Source organism: Phaethon aethereus (genome assembly GCF_964289735.1).
Source record: "Phaethon aethereus genome assembly, chromosome: 17".
In the NCBI taxonomy this organism is placed as follows: Eukaryota; Metazoa; Chordata; class Aves; order Phaethontiformes; family Phaethontidae; genus Phaethon; species Phaethon aethereus.
In genome coordinates this window covers 9,003,067-9,022,908 of record NC_138593.1, presented here as the reverse complement: position 1 = coordinate 9,022,908, position 19,842 = coordinate 9,003,067, and the positions used below count along the sequence as shown (strand labels likewise).

General features: G+C 42.0%; 1 protein-coding gene across 1 annotated transcript in view; it reads right to left on the bottom strand.

The window, feature by feature from the left end:
- Positions 1-19,842, bottom strand: part of ARVCF (ARVCF delta catenin family member) — a gene marked incomplete at both ends in the record, with an annotated part of 165,429 nt that overhangs the window by 25,748 nt on the left and 119,839 nt on the right. The window contains one exon of the mRNA XM_082007844.1: positions 15,362-15,433. Within this exon, the coding sequence (XP_081863970.1) occupies positions 15,362-15,433 (72 nt within the window). The remainder of the gene's footprint in view (positions 1-15,361; positions 15,434-19,842) is intronic.

Below are 19,842 nucleotides of genomic sequence, written 5' to 3'. Positions count from 1 at the left end.
TAGCAATGATACTTAGTTGAAATGAAGAGGAAGCACAGAGACATTTTTCAAGATGCAGCAGGAGAACATTACAAAACATCCAACTGCAGCCTGGCCCCATCTTTACCATCATACAGGCATGGCTCACAATTCACAAACCACCAGAAAGTCGTATGAGAAATTTTACAACAAAGCCACAGCAGACACTACTCAAAGCAACTCTGACAGCTTCTTTGAAACCACTTCATTACTGTTAAAACAGTGAAAAGATCCCTAACCCAACAGCCACTTTGTTTAGGACAGTTTTGAATTTCAGTGCAGCTTTCTTATGGTAACATTATGCAATCAAAAACTGAGCTTAAAACTACCCACGTAGAGATTGTTCATGCCTGTAGAAAACTCTGAAAAGGTCAGTATAGGTGTAAATAAGGTGAAATGCTTCCTCAAGAGTATTGAAAAGTCCATCATGTTACAACTTATTTCTAATCACTTATATATGCAACACAGTGTTATGAATGCCCTGATAGCTTCTCATGGGCCATCTGAATCAGTAGCCAGATCTAGAAAGAGGCCTCCAGACTGCAGTGAGGGGCGTGGCACCAAATTTTAAATGTTTCAGGGAAGCTGAGATCCAGCCACACAGAAAACTGCCAATACAGTTTAATCTCAATGGCTTTACTCTCAGCATTGCTTTCAGCAAGCAGGTATGTAGGATTTAGAAAGGACCTGCTTGTAAGGATTTAACTATCAAGCAAAAATTAAAACTATTAAGCAGAAATGCGCAGCTGTAAGCCACACATGCCTTTACCAAAGTGTTAAGTTTCAGACACTAGCACTAACCTGAAGTGATCTCCTGGAAGCAGTGCTCATACAACTGCATCAATGGGATTAAGTCTCATGCTCCTAACACCTACACCTTCTCATTCCTTGAGAACTCCCAAACACACTGCAATGCAACTAACACCTCAGTCGTCCTCAACACTTCTCATCTCTCCTCTTACACATCTGCAAGTTGCCTTTTGTGCTCTGCAGTGATCACTACCACATTTTATTGACTCAATATGCAAAGTATCCCCAAAAGAGGAGGGGGAAACCAGTATTTGCAAGGATTGCAGACTTCCAGTTTCCAAAGTGTTTAAAGGTCATTGGGGACACTGCAGTTAGGACAGATCCTTTCTCTAGATCTTATTCTTGTCTCCCCGCATTTTGAATTAGTCTTTGGAGATGCTTTTCTTGCTCATAATTTTTAAGCTCTCAGCAGGACAAGATGCAATTATAAGCTCAATCATGATTACGTATTTGCTGGTTTGATTTTAGAGGTCTCAAAACAAAACTCATTACATTAAATAGTCTTCCTGGAATTTTATGAGAGGGACAAGAAGAACTGATGTTTCCATATGGAGTGGGCTTGCTACCTGGCTTGTTAGGCATGACCCAGCAAGAAACATACTGCTTTAGGAATCAGGAAACTTTATTTCTACTCCCAGCTCTGCCACTCAAATGCCATGTAACTGCTCAACTTACTTCAGCAGTCCATGTCCCCCTTTCCCCTCCCACTCTGTTTCTGTCTTGCCTATCCAGACTCGGCCTGTTCAAGTAGACTGTCACAGTGCATCAGGTACTTACACTTCACTGAGGCTACTGGTAAAAAAGAATATGGAGTTGCTCTAAATGTCTTCTACAAAAACAACAACAACATATTCAGTAACGTAAGGAGACCACAAAGCATGCAAAACATGACTGAACTGGTCATGAGGTGGAAAGGATTGCTCTTCACATACCTTCCTTCCAGATAAGCCTGAACATGGTCTATTCCTAAACAGACAAATAACACTTCATGCTATTACAGACTTCCAGATTTCCCTATGACCAAGACACAGAAAATTCAGGGCTGAAACTAATGGTCTGAGAGCCCCCACAAAAAAAGAATGCTCTCCTTTCTACCACACACTGATCAACATTCACACTGATCACCCGAAAAATGCCTGGGTTGGAAATCAGGCTCTCAGTGGGTTCAGAGCAATGAACAGCTGGATTGACATTGCTTTCGAAACCATGCAGATGTAAGATTCCTCCCCTCCAGCTGAGAGGTAAATGCGTCTGCTTTACAATGTAAAATGCCTGCCTCTCAGTTCAAGGTCATTTTTCTTCAATCCACAGTTAGAGGTATATGGCACATTAAGTCATATCATTCCCCTGTCATGTTGGAGAAGGGGGGAGCTTTTAAGCCTGTGCAGAGCACTCAGGGTTTGAGAAAAAAATACGGCTTTATATAGCAGCTTTCACATTTAAGGTATCTGAAAGCAGTTTACAAAGTAATGAGTCAGATAACAGGACTGCAGTAGCTGTGTAGGTAAGCGCACTAGAAATTAATGCTGAGAAAACAGAAGTCTTAAATTTTTTGATTCTCTTTATTTGCCTTTCTGCAAAACACGACTGCAGCTTCAGTCTGACTAATGAGCGTCAGTGACTTCTGCAATTTAGAATGCACAAGTTATTTGACATTCCAGTTTATTTTAATTTTCGGATTAACTCCATGATTAAAGCTTTCCATTACCTGTAATAAATACTGTTCGAGCAAAAGTGAAAAAAATGCTAGACACCTTACTGCACGTACCTCCCCTGTCTTGGCTGCATTATAAGGAAGGCCTCCTTGCCTGATCTCTACTACCTCAATTTGCAATTAGTTCAGAATCACACAACTATTTCATTTTTATTCCCCTTTCTCTATCCCATCATTAGCTGTTATAAGCAGACCCTCAAAGATTGATTAACATAGTGCTGTGAGGACTCCACGGTTTACTGTGCTGGCACCACAGAAAATACATGTTGTAAGCAACCATATATTTACCTTTTAAAATAGCCATACCTTGGAGAGGGGAGATAAAATAAATCAATCAACCTGAGATCCACCATTTAAGATGCATTTTGCATAAATGCTCACTTCCACGGTTCCATGGGCAAATGGGCGCTCTCATTCTTCTTCCCATTTGGGTCACCTAGCTAGCTGTCATGGATTAAGTTATTTTGGAAAAAACTTGTCCCTAAAAAAATGTGCTGTGTTCTTCCAGACAGACTTTTTTTGGTTGACTTTGTAATGAGCTAATGAGAGTCACACAGAACAACTAGGTTGAAAGGGAATGTGGGATGTCACCTGGGCCAGCTTCCTGCTCAAAGCAGGCTCCATGCTGAATTTAGACAAAGTTATTTATGGCTTTGTCCAGTCAGGTCTTGAAACCCTTCACTGAGAGAGAACCTTTCAAAACCTCTCTGGGGAAACTGTTCCAACACTTAATTATGAGGCATTAGCCTGCATTTTTGTGGGTAGAACAACACCGGACAGGACAGACAGAGCATCCCGGACAGACATGTCAAGTGAGATTCGAGAGATGTCTGTCTAGCGTTGAGTTTTGAAAGCATCTGAGTCACGTAGGCCTCTGAGAAAGCTGTCCAGATTCCCATTACTCCTAAAGGTACAGCCTTCGTAACACTCACCCGGAGCTGTAACTACTTCCTTTACTTATGCGCCATGCTATTTCTGGAAATCTGGCAAGGGATTTAAATCAACACTACAACATTTTTCTGCCTCAGCTGTTCTGAAACTTTGTGCTGTTCTCTTAACTTGTCAAGTGGCTTTGTCAGCAGAACTTCACTGCGGTACTTTTGATGGACACTAGAGACAACCGTAACTTTGTGCAACACTATTTTTGTAATTGATTTTGACATGAAATTTCATCTCTAAACTCAGATGGAAGCTGAGTTTCCCTTCCTTGCACTTCACAACAATACTGGCTAAGCAATCAGGACAACTTTCTGATTCGCACCCCTCTTCAAAGTATCATCTCATTTTTTATCCTTATGCTAAAAGGTGGGGGGGAAGTCCCTGAGCTTTCATTGTTGTTTTTTCTTAGCCGAAACGGAGAAGTGGCACTGCAGAAATCTGACATAATACAACAGGGATGGATGGATGGATGGATGGATGGATGGATGGATGGATGGATGGATGGATGGATGGATGGAGTTTTTCACTGCAGTGACTAAGTCCCAAGACTGAGGCAGTTACAGTTATGTGTGATAAGCACCTCCACACCAACTCCAGCTTTTATTCCTGGCAGCCTTTCTTGGCACACTCTCATTTTACAAACAGTCCTTGAGCAGCATCTGTATAATGAGTATGCTTTGTAATAACAGGCATTCTATTGTAGAGTAACAATTAGAATTGTTTGTAGAACAGAAATGCTAAATGAGACATGCAAAAACATATACACAAACCAAAGGGTGGGGAAAGAGTATTAACCGTTCTTAGCTGGGGCGAACAGTGCCGGGAAGGCTGTGAAAAGAAAGACAAGACTGACAACTATCACTTTCGAACATCAACTATTTTATCATCAGAAATGGTAGCCACGTATAAAGAACATGAAAATCCAATCAGCAGTTGAAGGGTTAAGATCCTGCACTGCCAGAGAGCACAAATTGCTACAACTAAAGTAAATGCTGTAGCTGGGCTGTAGAACTTGGCAAGGTCTGGAGTTACGGATTGGTTTCTGTATATACCTATCTATATAGGGCATCATAAATAATACAGTTGAACTTCTCCATAAAAATACACAGGAAATGTAATATGCATAGCAAGAATACAAAGCAATGCATAGGATTATGCATTTTCAAAATACTCTCTGCAACATGAAGTCCTCAGTCCATTCACACAATATCCCACTGGGGCAAGCGATTACTATCCACCTTTAACAGAAATTATGGTTTTATTCAATTTTTCTATCACTGTGGTGCTAGCACCAGTTGCGACACACAATACTGTGGCAGAATTTTGCTGTTTTTACAAACATATCAGGCGCGCTCCATCTGCGCTGGTTATCACAGTAGCAATGAAAATACCAGTGATTATTCTAGTGAAGGCAGTGGAAGTAGCAGACACGTGAGTTCACTCTAGGCCCAGCATCTGAATGCAATTAACTTGCCTGAGGCCACTCAGCAAGTCAGTAGCGATGCTGGAACGTGAAAACGAGACTTTCTTACTTCCAGCTCTGCCTTTTGATGAAGCTCCAGATCACTCCATCTCCTTAGTAGCTGCTGTAATTACTGTGTGCTTGAGTGGAGCTCCTGCTGTTTAGTTTTTCATAGGCTACTTTATTATGCAAGTATATATAGGTTGTTTTAGTTTAAGATGTTATAACCACATGCATACGTCTCATTTTCTGGGCATTTATAACTTACCCACAAATTCACATCAAGCTGGAAAGGGAATGTACCACCTGGGATTCTTGCCTTTTGAAGACACTGCTAGTTATTATAATAGATCTACATTCTTGGGTGTCAGCCTCAGGCAAGAAGGAGCTGGAAGCTGACTACTGCAGTTATTTTATAGTCCCATGAGAGCCACAGGTGAAAGAACCTAAACATGGAGAGGGAGAATCTTGTCTCCAACTGCCAGCTTCTCCTCTCCACACACCGAGGAAGACTGAACAAGAACGCAAGAGAAGGATAAAGAGGAGGAATAGTTGTGGATGTTCATTCACTATTTCCAGGATAACCAAAGTACCTTAGAGTGAGTCAGTTTTTTTTAATTCAGAAGAAAGAGTTTGAAACAATTCAGAAAGCAAGCTGTCTTCCTAACTCATCTTGCATGTGACCTCTAGCTGTTAAGACAGAGGTAGAAAACATACAGGCAAACAAATTATAGCAGAGCCAAGAAGTTCTAGACAAGAAGAACAACCTTATGACTTCATGAAGAGCTTCACATTCTCAACTGTATATAAATACACATATATATATATAACAGCATATAAATATAGGACTGGATGAAGTTCTTGTATCACTACAATCGCTCCTCCTGCCTCCCCATCCCAGCAGTTGTTTTTCACTGTTCCCTCAGCTTAAACTTCAAAGCTACATAACCTAAAACTGAAAAAGACATTCACACTATGAAGTGTCCATACTGGGGGTGGGGAGGTGTTAGAAGCACATAATGATCACAGTTGAAATTTCTCCAGTTCACATTGGTTCTATATCCCCTCCACGTAGGCAGAACTCTTCCAAGTTCCCAACTCAAATCCTCCTGGTACAAAAGTAAATCTCCCTTAACTGAGCAACTTATAGGATAGTCTAGTCACACAAACATTGTATTTCCCCTTACTACAGCTGCAAGAGCTTTTCTGTTCTGCAGGTGCCATTTCACCTGTACCAGGAATCTAGCCTGTCTCATCTGTAAATACAATTCCTGCCTGGATGTCCCCATGGATGAAGCAAGGGATCGGAAAGCACAGATCAGAGCTGCAATGTCAAGGCATTCTCAGAAGCAAGAGAGGAGAAACTTGACAAACATGGTAGCAACTAACAGAATGTAAAGCCAAAACTATTCTTCACATTCCTGAGCAGACAGGTAACACCTGAGTAAACAGCTGTTCCTGTAATGGTCTCAAATTCCTCTCACGTGATTTGATGGAACAACTACACCCCACACAGAGCTGTAAGAGTCTCAGCAGCATTACTGTACACAGTTACTGTGTGTAGTATCAGTCATACCATTAGTATTTGTGCCAGAAAAATATCTGTCGTAGTCTCCACAGTGAGAATGTTGTAAGATGGAATGGTATTAACAAGTGAAAATAATTAGTGGCAGAATTCAGAAAGGTCATACACACTTGAGAAAAGTCCTTATTGATATTATAATATTCCTGGAAAAATAACTACTATGAATATATAATAGTAAATGCCTACATGAATGCAAGTGACCACACCCACCAACGATGACAGTAAAACTACAGATAAGGCAGATGTGCACCTTCCACGTCAAGGCCATGATGATTCCAAGACAATACACGCATACATCCGTGGATTAAAAATATAAATTAAAAATAGTACCTAGTGGGTGACAAACACTGCCATAACTAGCTAGCTACTGAACTAGAAACATCACTTAAGTCACCTGTATGTCCAGAGAGGGTTAAAAGGGTATAGCACTTGAAGAAAACCACTTTTGGTCCACAAATCATAGAACCATAGAATCATTTAGGTTGGTAAAGACCTTTTAAGATCATCAACCTAACACTGCCAAGTCCACCACTAAACCATGTCCCTAAGCACCACATCTAAACATCTTTTAAATACCTCCAGGGATGGTGACTCAACTACTTCCCCGGGCAGCCTGTTCCAATGCTTGATAACGCTTTCAGTGGAGAAATTTGTTCTAACACCCAACCTAAACCTCCCCTGGTGCAACTTGAGGCTGTTTCCTCTCATCCTATCAAATCAATAGTAACATAAAAACCAAGCAGACCATAAAGGAACCCTGGACACTCAGTGATGTTCAGTGATATAACTTACCTCCCTCTACAAGCATTTGCTGACTCCTACACAACAGAGCACTTTATTAAATCCAGATTCTAACAATATAATGCCATAAAAAAGCATAATTGTGTCCTTTACACATTTGCAGAAGTCCTGTTGCAGCAGCATGCACCAAGATAAAAGCCCAAAAGGTTTTGTCTAGTTGCTGCTGTTTAATGCATTGCATGGCAATCTCTCACCAGGGGTACCTGTGGGTAAAACACACTATCTGGGGAAAATCTGCTGCTTTCACTGCTCAGCTAGTTCAATATCTGTTAAAAATAGGCAAGGGGTTGTTTCGTTTTTTTAAACTTTATGCCACTGAGTTACATAGAAGGGACCAGAGGTCATTCCATGGACAGCATCCTTCAAAGGCCAAGCTGCTCAAGGCTTACTACCTGCACAAAAGCAACCTTAAGAATTGTACTAATGATTTATTTCATGCAACATCTGTGCAGCACGAGCTTATCACAAGACAAAACTGTGAATCACTAACTACTAGGACTGCTTTAGCAAAGAAGTCCAGCAGCTTTGCGTGGGTTTGACACAAATCTACCACACAGAACAGACTGATCCCAGCAACAGCCAGCAAGAACTGAGAATAGCTAGTGACAGGGAACATCATGACAATGAAGCAGAGTTTATTCAACAGGTTTCAAAGTCAGCTGTCCCTGAAAAGTGATGCAGACCCTTCTACTCATTCTTCTCCCCTCTTGTTGGCCTATCTAAAACGTCTCAAGCAAGAACTGCAAAACATTTCTAATCATGTACAATCATACAGCAAGTTTCCTTTTAGGTATCCTGGAGTATGGACTGGGACTAGGACTGAGACAGAAGTCAAGGAACAACACCAGATGAGTCACCACCACCCATCACTCCTCACCTCATGTAGGGTTTACAGAGAACTTGTGCTGTCTGTAAATTCTGTGAAAAAACCTCTGTAAAAAGAATGATATTCCTACTGGAATGATCTTCTGTTTAAGGAGGTTTTATCAAGTTAACTATTGGTGACAGAATTTTGCACTCCATTTAAAATCCGTGCTGAGTGACCATTAAACCCTCTCTGTACTTGACTCATGCAAGAAACGCACACATCATGAAAACACAGAAGGTGTCACAGTATATCAACAAAGGCTACAACTCTTAAAGGCTTAGGCCAGTCCACTTGAAATGAAAATAATCATTGTTCTGTAGTACATTTGGTATTAGTCCAAATTGCTTGAGTTGTCATCTTAAGAACAACCAGAAGCTATTTCAGACTCATTCTTTTCATTGCAAGAAGATATGTTAGGGCAGAAACAATACAAAAGACATAACAGTACTCCTGAATCTCCAATTCACATTCCAGCTGCAGCTTCCCAAATGATTTTTCAAACCCTTCAGTTTCAGCCCTAAATCTACAATTTACTTCCTACATAATCAAATTTAACAGATCCATAAAGATCACAAATAAGGGCTTCCACATGTAGAGTACAGCTCAGCAGGCCAGGAAGCAACCCACTGGCACGTTCCAACCCAGCTTTTAACAAACAAGTAGTTCATCACAAGAATTGAAGATTATGACGATAAAAGCAGAGTATTCCAGAACTATTAGCAGTCAGCTATGGAAACAGTGTGTATGCAAGAAAGGAAAAATCCACAGGTGCCTGCTCTGAATTCGTTGCAGATGTTGAGAAGAAGAATGAGAATTTAGTGTTACCGGGCTGGAAAAGGTTTGGCAAGGGCATGCTCCATATGGGAATTTCCCCATTCAAGGTAATACATTTTCTCTGACTCAAAGCATTGGAAGACAGATGAGAACTCTTTCACTACTTCGTAAATTATGAAAAACACGGGACCAAAATGAACACTGTATTTAGTAAAGCAACAGAAATAAGAGATACTTAATTCTGATAGGAATTTTCAACAACATGCATGAAATACTTTAAAAAGTTAATACAAGAATGTGCTACTTGCTCTCAGACAGATCTTCTCAGTCCCTCAACTTCCACTAGCAGGCAACAGGAGGGGTGTGGATGGTACCATTCATCAATCAGTTCTATTCACTTATTCACAATACAACAATCAAATGATTGAAGAGAGCTGGAAAGGGCAGGTGAGTGCTTCAGTCAACTTGTAAAGATTTAAAGAAAGCAAATTAAAATGGCAGTGAAATGAGAACAGCAGCTAATCTTAATTACAAACCTAAAGTCAGAGTAAAGCTTCAGTGAAGTTTCTCTCGCCCCACGACATGTTGCCTTTAGCTGAAGACAAATTGCCAGCATTTTTGTAATCTACTAAGTTAAAGTCATTACCCTGACAGTGCCAGGAAGTCTAATTTCCTGGAGCAGTAACACAAAGATTTATAAGTGAATTTAAACACTCACCTTCTGGAATAGAAAATCTATCATCAGCATCAGGCTACAAGGAAAGCAACTGAGCATTTCAGATAATGGAGAAAGAAGAAATTCACCTGCTGACAAGTTCACCCAAAATCTCACTCCCTACCTACATAGGCTGCTCATCAGGGCAAGAGTACACACAAAGCTGAGCTTCCAAATAAATTCAGCTTTTCTGTGATGTCCCTGCCCCAACAAAATAGACTTGTTCAACTATAAGCAGCTTTAGCCCTAGTTCAGTATTTCTGCTTGACTCTCCTAAACTTCTGTTCCCATTAAAATGGAAGTAAGCTTAAATAATCAAAACGGAAAAGATAAATTAATAACTACTTTCATAACTGATTTAAAGGAGAGAATGAGTTAGGTCATCCACCAGGCTGAAATGTACCTGCACATGTCTCCTTATGGCTGAAAACTTTCAACTCCCTAATGAGATCAACTGAAGCCACAGCTGAACTTCAACACCCAAAGTACCCCAGAACATCTACTTTGATGCCATTGGATGTGTGTGCGCATAAACAAGAAGTCATGAGATTTGCTTAAACCAAATAGCACAGAGGTCTAGATTTAATTAGGAATAACTTCCAGATCCCATATAAAAAGCTGTTTTGCTCTTTTGGAATTTTTCCTCCCATGTTCCAGCACTGATGAACAGAGGCGGACAATCCAACACTTTCACATCAGGAGGATTAAACGTTACAACCTTTATAACATCTTCAGAGGGTTGACACATATCAATGCTGATTCTTTTCAGAAAACCTTATCGCACATTCTGCCATCCGAGACACTGTTTTCCTCTGCACAGATATGATTAATCCTGATCTTCCCCATAACGCATGAGCCTCCTGTCACTTCCTGCTCAGAAATAAGGACTGTGAACAAAGCAAAGGAATTGTACTACGCTACGTATTTAACGTGCACACAGGAGAAAGCGGCATTCGCACTGTGGTAGTGCCGAAGAGAACACACTGCAGAGGAGACAGCCAACGCCACGATCAGTGACCTGCTTTATATCGAGGAAGGGATTTCAGCAAGACTCCCCTCCGCCCCAAAGCAGGAACTTTTGAAAGTACTAAATTTAGCAAGGTCCCAAGGACAGCTTGGGATTACATGCGTAATTTCTTGTCAGTCCTGTCCTCTTCTCATATGGCTCTCTGCAACCTCTTACCACCACCCAAAAAATTTATCTTCTCTCTCTCCAACTGTCAGAAAAAATATTCTCCTTTCAACAAAGAGGAAACAAAAAGCTTCTCTTCCACAATCTTTCCTCATGAGGACAGCGGTACTCTGGACACTGCCAGAGCATATATATTTATTTTTTAATATCAGATGAGACAGCTTCTGAAAGCACTGTAAGTTCTCCTGTCTGACATTATCCAGTTTACCACAGATAACAACCCTGAACTAGAAACTTTCCCCTGCCAGAATGCCTAGCCCATAAAATTATTAAAGGCTTAGAAATGGTTTCAGGGCTGCTCAAATGCTGTGCTGCAGCAAAAACTGATTTCCATTAAAAAACCAAGAGCAATCAGAAGAAAAGGAAACTCTAGTTCATCATTTTGAAACAAAGAATTGCCTTCATTCATTTATTCCTCTCTAGAGCAAACAAGTTCCAGGAAAAAAAAATTACTAGCATTCTAAACTAGGTAATAACTCACAAGACCCTTTAGACTGTTCAGGATATGAACGTGTTCCTAAACTGTCTTGAACAAAGACTGAGAAAACCTCTGCCTCCCACACAGACACTAACCTGCCCCCACCCTATAACTACAAACTATGAAAGTTTCTCGTTTTATGATGTTCGGTTGCAGGTAATTTGGAGAGCAAACGAAGTTTCCAGAATGATAGAAAACAGGTCTGAACTAGTTCTCTGCTTCTAGTTCACGGTTTTTCAAGCGATCATAAGCACACTATCAATTAAGCTCAGTGATCATACCTAGGAACATTTTATAGGAAATTCATGATGTCAAGTTCTTGAAATCTCATCTTTAGATCCATCAGATAAGGACATCGGTGTTAACTGTAAGATTACAGGAAACTTAACACCACTGCACCCCAGTATTTGTTTATTACCCCAACCATACATTTGCTGCATCGCAGGAACAAATCTTCTTACTGCAGTTACATTTGCCCACAGAGATTCCAGCTGAAAACTCACTTTAATATGGCTTTAATAATATATGAAAGAGATTAATCTATAATTGTTGATTTTTGAAATAGCACTTCATTGTGTCACTCAAACTGAGTGCTTTTTGATCATTAAAACTTGCATGATTTTTCAATCTTAGTAACGAGGTTCTGCTTCAGCTGAGAGCTGATCTCATCAGAGCCAATTATACTCTATGGCATAGATCTGACCAGAGCTTTTAAGGGTTTTAAAACTGCAATTTTATTTGTCTTATCTTATGGAACAATTCAAAGTCCTAGCAATCTTGTTAGAATCTTTAATATCCAGAAACTCTCATGTAAACTAGATGCTTAGCAGGAAACTACTAGTAAAAAAGTGAACAAAAATGTATAACTGAATTTATTTTTTACTCTTAGCACACAAATGAATAGTTTCTCATGCCTTTTTCCACATCAAAGGGCTTCTTTCAAAATGCCGTCAGATTAGTCTCCTAACCTAATCTAGCAGGAGATATGTAGTCATGTGGTGGGTTGACCTTGGCTGGACACTAAGTGCCCACCAAGACCGTCTATCACTCCTCGCCTCAGCAGGACAGTGGGGGAGAAAATATAATTGAAAAAAATAATGGATGAAGATAAAGGTAGTTTAATAAAGCAGAAGCAAAGGCCATGTGAGGAAGAAAAGTGAAACAGAAGATTTATTCTCTACTTCCCATCAGCAGGCGATGTCCAGCCACTTCCCAGGAAGCAAGGTTCCAGTCCACGTAACGGTTGCTCCAGGAGACAAATGTAGTAACAAATGCCCCACCTGCCCTCCTCCTCTCTCGTAGCTTTTTTTGCTGAGCAGACATCATGTGGTATGGAATATCCCTTTGGCCAGTTTGTGTCAGCTGTCCTGGCTGTGTCCCCTCCCAAGAGCTTGCCCACCCCCAACCTACTGGGTGAGGCAGGGGGAATGTTGGAGAGATAACTGCAGACCCCCAGCCTGGAGCAGGAGGGGCAGGAGGGCTCCAGGCGCCAGAGCAGAGGGTCCACGGCAGCCCCCGGGGAGGCCGGCTGTGCCCCTGCGGCCATGGAGCTCCATGGGGGAGCAGATCTGCACCCGCACCTGGGGAGGGCCCCACGCCGGAGCAGGGGGATGCCCGAAGGAGGCCGTGACCCCGTGGGCAGCCCGTGCTGGGGCCGGCTCCTGGCAGGGCCTGTGGCCCCGTGGGGAGAGAGAGGAGCCCCGGCTGGAGCAGGTTTGCTGGCAGGACCTGGGACCCCGCGGGGCCCAGGCTGGAGCAGCCTGTTCCTGAAGGACGGCACCCGTGGGGGGACCCGGGCTGGAGCAGTTCACGAAGAACTGCAGCCCGTGGGGAGCTGGAGGAGGGGCAGAGGGTGAGGAGTCCTCCCCCTGAGGAGGAAGGAGCGGCAGAGACAACATGTGATGAACTGACCACAACCTTCATTTCCCGTCCCCCTGTGCCACCCAGGGGCAGGAGGCAGAGTAAATTGTGAGTAAAGTTGAGCCTGGGAAGAAAGGAGGGGTGGAGGGAAGGTGCTTTAAGATTTAGTTTTTATTTATCATTATCCTACTCTGGTTTGATTGGTAATAAATTAAACTAATTTTCCCCAAGTCGAGTCTGTTTTGCCTGTGATGGTAACTGGTGAGTGATCTCTCCCTGTCCTTTATCTCGACCCATAAGCCTTTTGTTGTATTTTCTTCCCCCTGACCAGCTGAGGAGGGAGGTGATAGAGTGGCTTTGGTGCACACCTGGCATCCAGCCAGGGTCAACCCACCACACCAGACTAAAATTATTCTGCTTAGATTAAATGGGGGTCTCTCAAATTTATCAAACAAAACCTCTTCAAGAGTGTGTGATTTCTAGCAATTGAATATGATAACGAGCTGTGTAAGCTCAGAGACAGATACGTCTCCCATCAGATATGCCACATGGAAGATTTTTATCTTAAAGTTACGCAAGATCCATTTCTTTGCAGAAATCCTTGGTTTCCATCTTTCCCCTTTAGTGGCACCTATGTTCCAATCCCATCTGGAAAGGCATGAAAGCGCTGAAGCCCTTGCTGTGTTTTGCATTCCTTTCTTTTTCTGCATCCTTAAGAAGGCTCCTTGCTCTGCAGTGTAACCAACACTCCACCTTGAACTGATGGCACTAAAGTGAAGGTTGATTAGGAGAGGTTTCCTGCAACTCCCCAAATAGGATGGCATTGCACCTTCTACAAAGTGCATTAGTATCTTATGCAATAACAGACCAACTGAAAATTAGCGTTTAGACATTAGCCTAGAAACTGTACCCATTGTACAGGGTGTCTGTAAATAGATTAGATCCACCTATATATAGGATTAGTTTGCAGATTGTCAATCAGAGCTTCACTGCCAATGAATTTAAGTGAGAGTGCGGCACTTTACACGTGCAATTACTATACCATTACTGACTATCAGAACACCTCTAAGGATGTTAGATATGGCCTCTGTTGTCACGCTCAGTTTACAGTAAGGAAACTGAAGCACAAATTAGTTGATTCAATCAAGGTCACTGAAGTAGCATAATTGAGGCATCTCAAGTCCAAGGATCTCTCCACTGAGTCACACTGTCTCTTTATATTCTCTGAAATTGTACAAGTGATGCAGGAAGAGTTTAAGGTTTTCCTGCTGGAGAACACTTGGTTAGTTCTGGGCATGCACAGATCATTAAGGTGAGGGTGCTATGGGAGAGCTTTTCCTGCAAGGCTAAGTTGACAGGGTGGCACCGCAGCAGTTGCCATGACAATGGCTGAATCTTTGCAGTGACACTACACACACTTCAAATGAAAAGCTGTGCAAGTCTCAAAACACCGTCCAATGCTGTAAGAAATCTGACGAGATCCCAAATCTTTTCCTAATCTCCAATTAAACAGAGCAGTGTGCATGCAGAAGGGAACACAGACTGACTGTGAGAGATTTCACCTCTCCCAGAACTCAAATACAAAAGCACAATGCAGAAGAATTTTTCTGTGAACTTCACGATTTTTGAAAACTACAAGTACTACTCACTATAGACAGGGAGCAATACAGTATTCAGGAGAAGACTGACTATCAGTAAAGACAAAAAAACCCCTGAACTCATTCCCTGCCCTCAGTCTCCGATTCATTGGAACACCGAAGAAATACAGAGATGCCAGGGAAGGGAATAGGTTAGTGATAAGTACCTGATGCATTTTATAAGTCCTTACAGTCACATCTAGTGCAGGCAATTTGCAAATGAAGTTGTAAAGGAAGGGAGCATGCACTCACCTCTCTATGGAGTTACAATCACCTAACACCAAATCAGATGGGCTTCTACAAGATTCCACCCATTTAGCAGCTTTATATAAAAGCTGGTTATATCCACTATTGAATACTAGGTAACAACAAGCACTGACACATCTATTATTTCAATTAACTGAATACAAAAGAAAGATCGTCATGATATGCTCATGTCCCAAGTTCCTTAAAAGCCTTCAGCTCCCAGGCTACTTGCTATTTCCAAAAGCACAAACATTAGCATTACCTTTTGCTGCTTCAGACCGCTTAGGCAAATCAAGTGTATCAAAATTCCTGTCCAAATCGCCATTCTTCTTTCCTGTGCAAAAAAATAAGACAACAGATGGAAAAGACAGTCAGCATACTGACAGGTAAGTTACTGTCATGTGCATCTACAAGACGAAAGAAGATATAGACTCAGAATATAAATCACAGACTATTACCCGTATTTGTACATATCTGACTCGCAATCCAGCTGCATAGCTGTGGTTTTAGCATGAGCAACTGAGGAACAAAAATCCGTGCTACTTTCAGGTTGATGGACAAACTTGCTTAGCACTAGCATTTCAGTGGGTCTTAAGAGTGCTTAAAATCTTGGAAAATTGTGCCATTTCTCTTCTTGGCAAAGCTGTGCCCCTCTCTCAGAATCCCAGTATTTACTTGTTATTTTCACAGAGGAATTTTGATCTGAAGCTTAGCTGAAACAGAAACTGAGCAGCAGAGCAATATACAACAGGCTTGCTTTGCAGCCTCTATTCTCATTGTGACTATCAGGCAGGAAGGCCTAGATTTAATATATCATACAGACAGCAGCCAACAACTTAACCTTGAATTGCCCTACAATCAATAAAGTGCCATTTTGACTATTTATTAGAAACTAATGGAAACAATTCCATACTTTTGCTAAGAGACAGTTTCAAACCATTGCAACAGCTTTAATTTATATAATCTTTCACAGAAAGCAGAACAAAACCTGGACTCTTTAGTTTTAGTTAGGTTGGGAATTCAAGGTTATGTAAACAGCTGGGGAGGGAAGGGTTAATTTTCATCCTCTCCCCGCAAGGAGACACACTGCCTTGGGTAAGCCTGCATAGATGCTGTGGGGTAAGCAGGCATCTTGCCATCAGAGAAGTACTGACAGCAACCAGAGAGATCTGAAATGCGGCAATCTGCAGGTTTCTGAGGACAGCAGTGTGCAATTTAGCTTTCCCAAATTATTTTGAGGGGGAAAATGAAGTTATTTAGTCCCTCTCCCTCAAGAGCAGGGGAGCCAGGTGCGATGGGATGAATTCAGAACAACACAATTTAAGCTGCCAGAGGTGGCTTCTGAACAGACACTCTACCAGGCTGCTAACAGAGGTTTACAGGAAGGGCTGAAAGCTCCACCAGTCAGGATGCTTAAAAGCAAACAGGAAAATGGTCTTTGAAAATGTAACATGCAGATTAGTCTGACTCTTGGCTGGGAATAGGTCACGAAATGGGAAAGGCCAATCCCTGCCCTGTTATAGCAGGGAGCTGGTACAGCTTCTGCACAATGAATTCAATGGGTCACTCTATCTTTCCTCTTGCCAAAAGGATAAATGTATGCAGTACCATACAGAGAAGAAATATAGCTTTAAAATACCGATATGAATATTTAGGAATAACATTAAGAGGAAAAAACCACCCCTCAGATAGTATCCCATACCCTCCCTTTCTTTGGAAATACCATACACTGTTGGTTTGAAATGCCAACACAGAATACCAGCCAACTGTGCAAAACAGAACATGCATCTAGAAATTCTCTTCATCTGAAGTAGCTTAATTACACAGAGTATGAAAAAGCCCATCCGAGCTGCCAAAAGGTCACGCAGCCAGGTACCTTGCCAGCCCTTTGAAAGGTTTCTTTTCTAAAGGAAGGGACAGGAATTAGTTGCACTTTGCAGCCCTCCATCAAGTTTTCACTTCATGAAGGCACCAGAAACACGTTGCTTGGGGAACCAAATACCAGAAGGAAAAAACACTGTGCATCACCAAAGGACACTGCACTTCATAATGGCAGCTGAACCCAGTTACTGGCTGCAAACCCTTGTTGACCCTTAGAGCACTGACAGGAAAAAGCAGGGCAGAGGAAGAAAAGGAAGGAAGCCAGTGTTTAGGAAAGATTACAGACTTAAGGCAGACCAATAAATGTGACTCCATCTTACCTACAAGTAGGACATGCTGTTTTTTCACATGACCTCGAATTTCACATCTCTAGCATTAGCTAGTTTAAACCTCAGAACATTTATTCAGAGCGCCAGACGTTATTCAATACAACTACTCATTTCAGAAGTTCTCTCTATAATTTAAGGTTGGGGTTTGGTACTTCTATTAGCCCTGCAGAACCGAGATGGCACAGTCAGAGTTCCCTCCTTTCCAGTGCGCTGTTTGGTGAGCAGTATATATTTGTGCACAACTTCTTAAGGAAGAGATTGTTCAGCAGAGCAGTGTTGGCTGCTACATCTTTAGAGCTAGCAGTGCAGAAGCAGCTGCCTATTTACTAAACGATCTTTCATTAAGACAGCATGCTCCACCTGTGCTCTGTGGGCTTCAGTTGCTGTCTCTCAATTTTGGGGCCAGATTGCAAATATTGTCTGTCTTCTATGAAGCTCTTGCTAGTTTGTCTCTCAGGCCTCCAAGAAACTAACCCACTTTGCAGGAAAAAACACATCTGTTCAACCCAGAAGCTGCCAGCTGTTTACAAATGGACGCAATTCAGAACACAAGAGCTCTGACCAAGGGGATTTCAACTCTACAAATTACTTAGCTTAATCAAATTGAGCAAGGGCCAGGTTCAGAAATACCCAAGGCACCTACATTTTCCAGGGCTTTCCTACAAAGAGAAGGTGATCAAGCTGTAAGAAGACTCCAGAAGAAACCCATCTAAAAGGCAAAGGTTTCAATCTGTGGCCCAGCTCGTATTTTTCCCATTTGATTTTCACAGGACCCAAAAATACTGGTTTGGCATTTCTGAAAAGGTGACCAAATTTAGCAGGTTCAAGAGCCTACCAGTTACAAAGCTCTCAGTCATCCCCTGGCCTCACTGATATCATAAGAAAACCAGCTTCACTGACAGCTTCTGTATCTCTGAACATCCGCTCTGTCACTCAAGCCTGTCAGTAGTGCTGGTGCACAGGGATGCTGAAATGACCACACTAGCAGTAGCAAAGAAGTTTAAGACCCTGTTTTTGTACATCTCAATTTCTGCCATTCTATGCATCTCCCTGCTCCCCCAGTTTTCCAGCCCAAGGTAAGCCAGAGAAAAGACGATGCTTTTGGATCAGAAGCATGGCTCCAAACTTTGCCAAGAGACAGACAGCTTTGAACATGCCTGCTGACAGGTCTGTTTTATGAGACCTGGCTGTAGGAATTGGCACAGCACTCTGGTTTGGGAAAACTGCCTGACATGAGACTTGCTTGCGCAATATGCAATTTACAGTCTGAAACAGTGGGATTAAAATTCTTTCCCTCTCCCTCCACCCACTACTTTTCATTATGTAAGAAACAACCAAAACATGACCTTCGGCATTTTCAATCTGTCAGAAACTCAGGACAGACTTTGAAGTGTGACACAGCATTATTAACCACTAATGTTGTTGTTGCTCTTCCTCAAATGTCCTTTTGCTTTACCGAATAATCAAAACAGCTATTCAGCTAGACCATTTTTGCTGAAGGATTAATTCCCAAATGCTTTCTTTCTGGTTTAAAAAAAAAAAAAAGTTGAAGGGAACAAGATTCTTCACAACACACTTCCCCAACAGTCGATACTGTGTTGGTTAATGTACCCACTGAACCGGACTGCAGCGGAGCGACAGAAAGCAAGGGCTGAGCCAATTGAAAGCAATGTCTTGCCAACATGCCCATCCTCCATAAGCTCACTAGTCACAGTCTGAAATCAGTGTCTCGCAGCACACTACTGAGCACCATTTGTTGGGTGGACCAATTAGATTTTTTTTTTTTTTTTTTGCCCCCCAACATTTCTTCTTTGGCTCACTGATCTGAAGCAAGTGTCACAAACTGAAAATGACCCTGCCTTTACCCCCGAATCAGTCTCAGTGACACAATGGAAGTCTCCAGGGCACTCACAGCTTAACAACTTCCCAGATGAGAAGCAAGGGAGGGAAACTTTAGCCTCAGCCTTGTGTATTCCAATTGCAATTTTACTTGTGCTGGGACGAGAAACTAAAGGGCATAACCCCCGAGGCATTTACTAGCTTCATCTAGCTAGTCGGAATGCCAGTAATAATGATGCAGCAGCCCAGGCATGTGTGCCCAAGCAGACAAAATACCAAGAATCCCTCAGAATACACGTCCAAGCTGCTGAGTCTTCATGGCTACTGCTACCCAAACCAAGCTAGCAAAGGCGTACTTTGATGTCATGGGGCTGGTGAGGCAACCTGCACGCTTAGGTGTCCCCTCTTTCATGGGGTTATCAGGCCAGCTGCAAATCAATTCCCTTACTATACTTACACCAGGAATGAATAAAACTTGGTCTTTTTTACCCTCAGTGTGGGAAAACCAAACTGCAAATGCTCACTCAGAGGATTTCCATGCCTACTGAAATGAACAGGAGGATGCACTGGGAGAGCAGAGGAGAAGGTGAATGAACAAGACCTTGATCTCAGCTCTTAGCCTTGCATGTAAAAGCTGAACAAAGCATATTATGGCGATGACGAAAAGAAAGTATTGCAAAGACTCACCTTGATT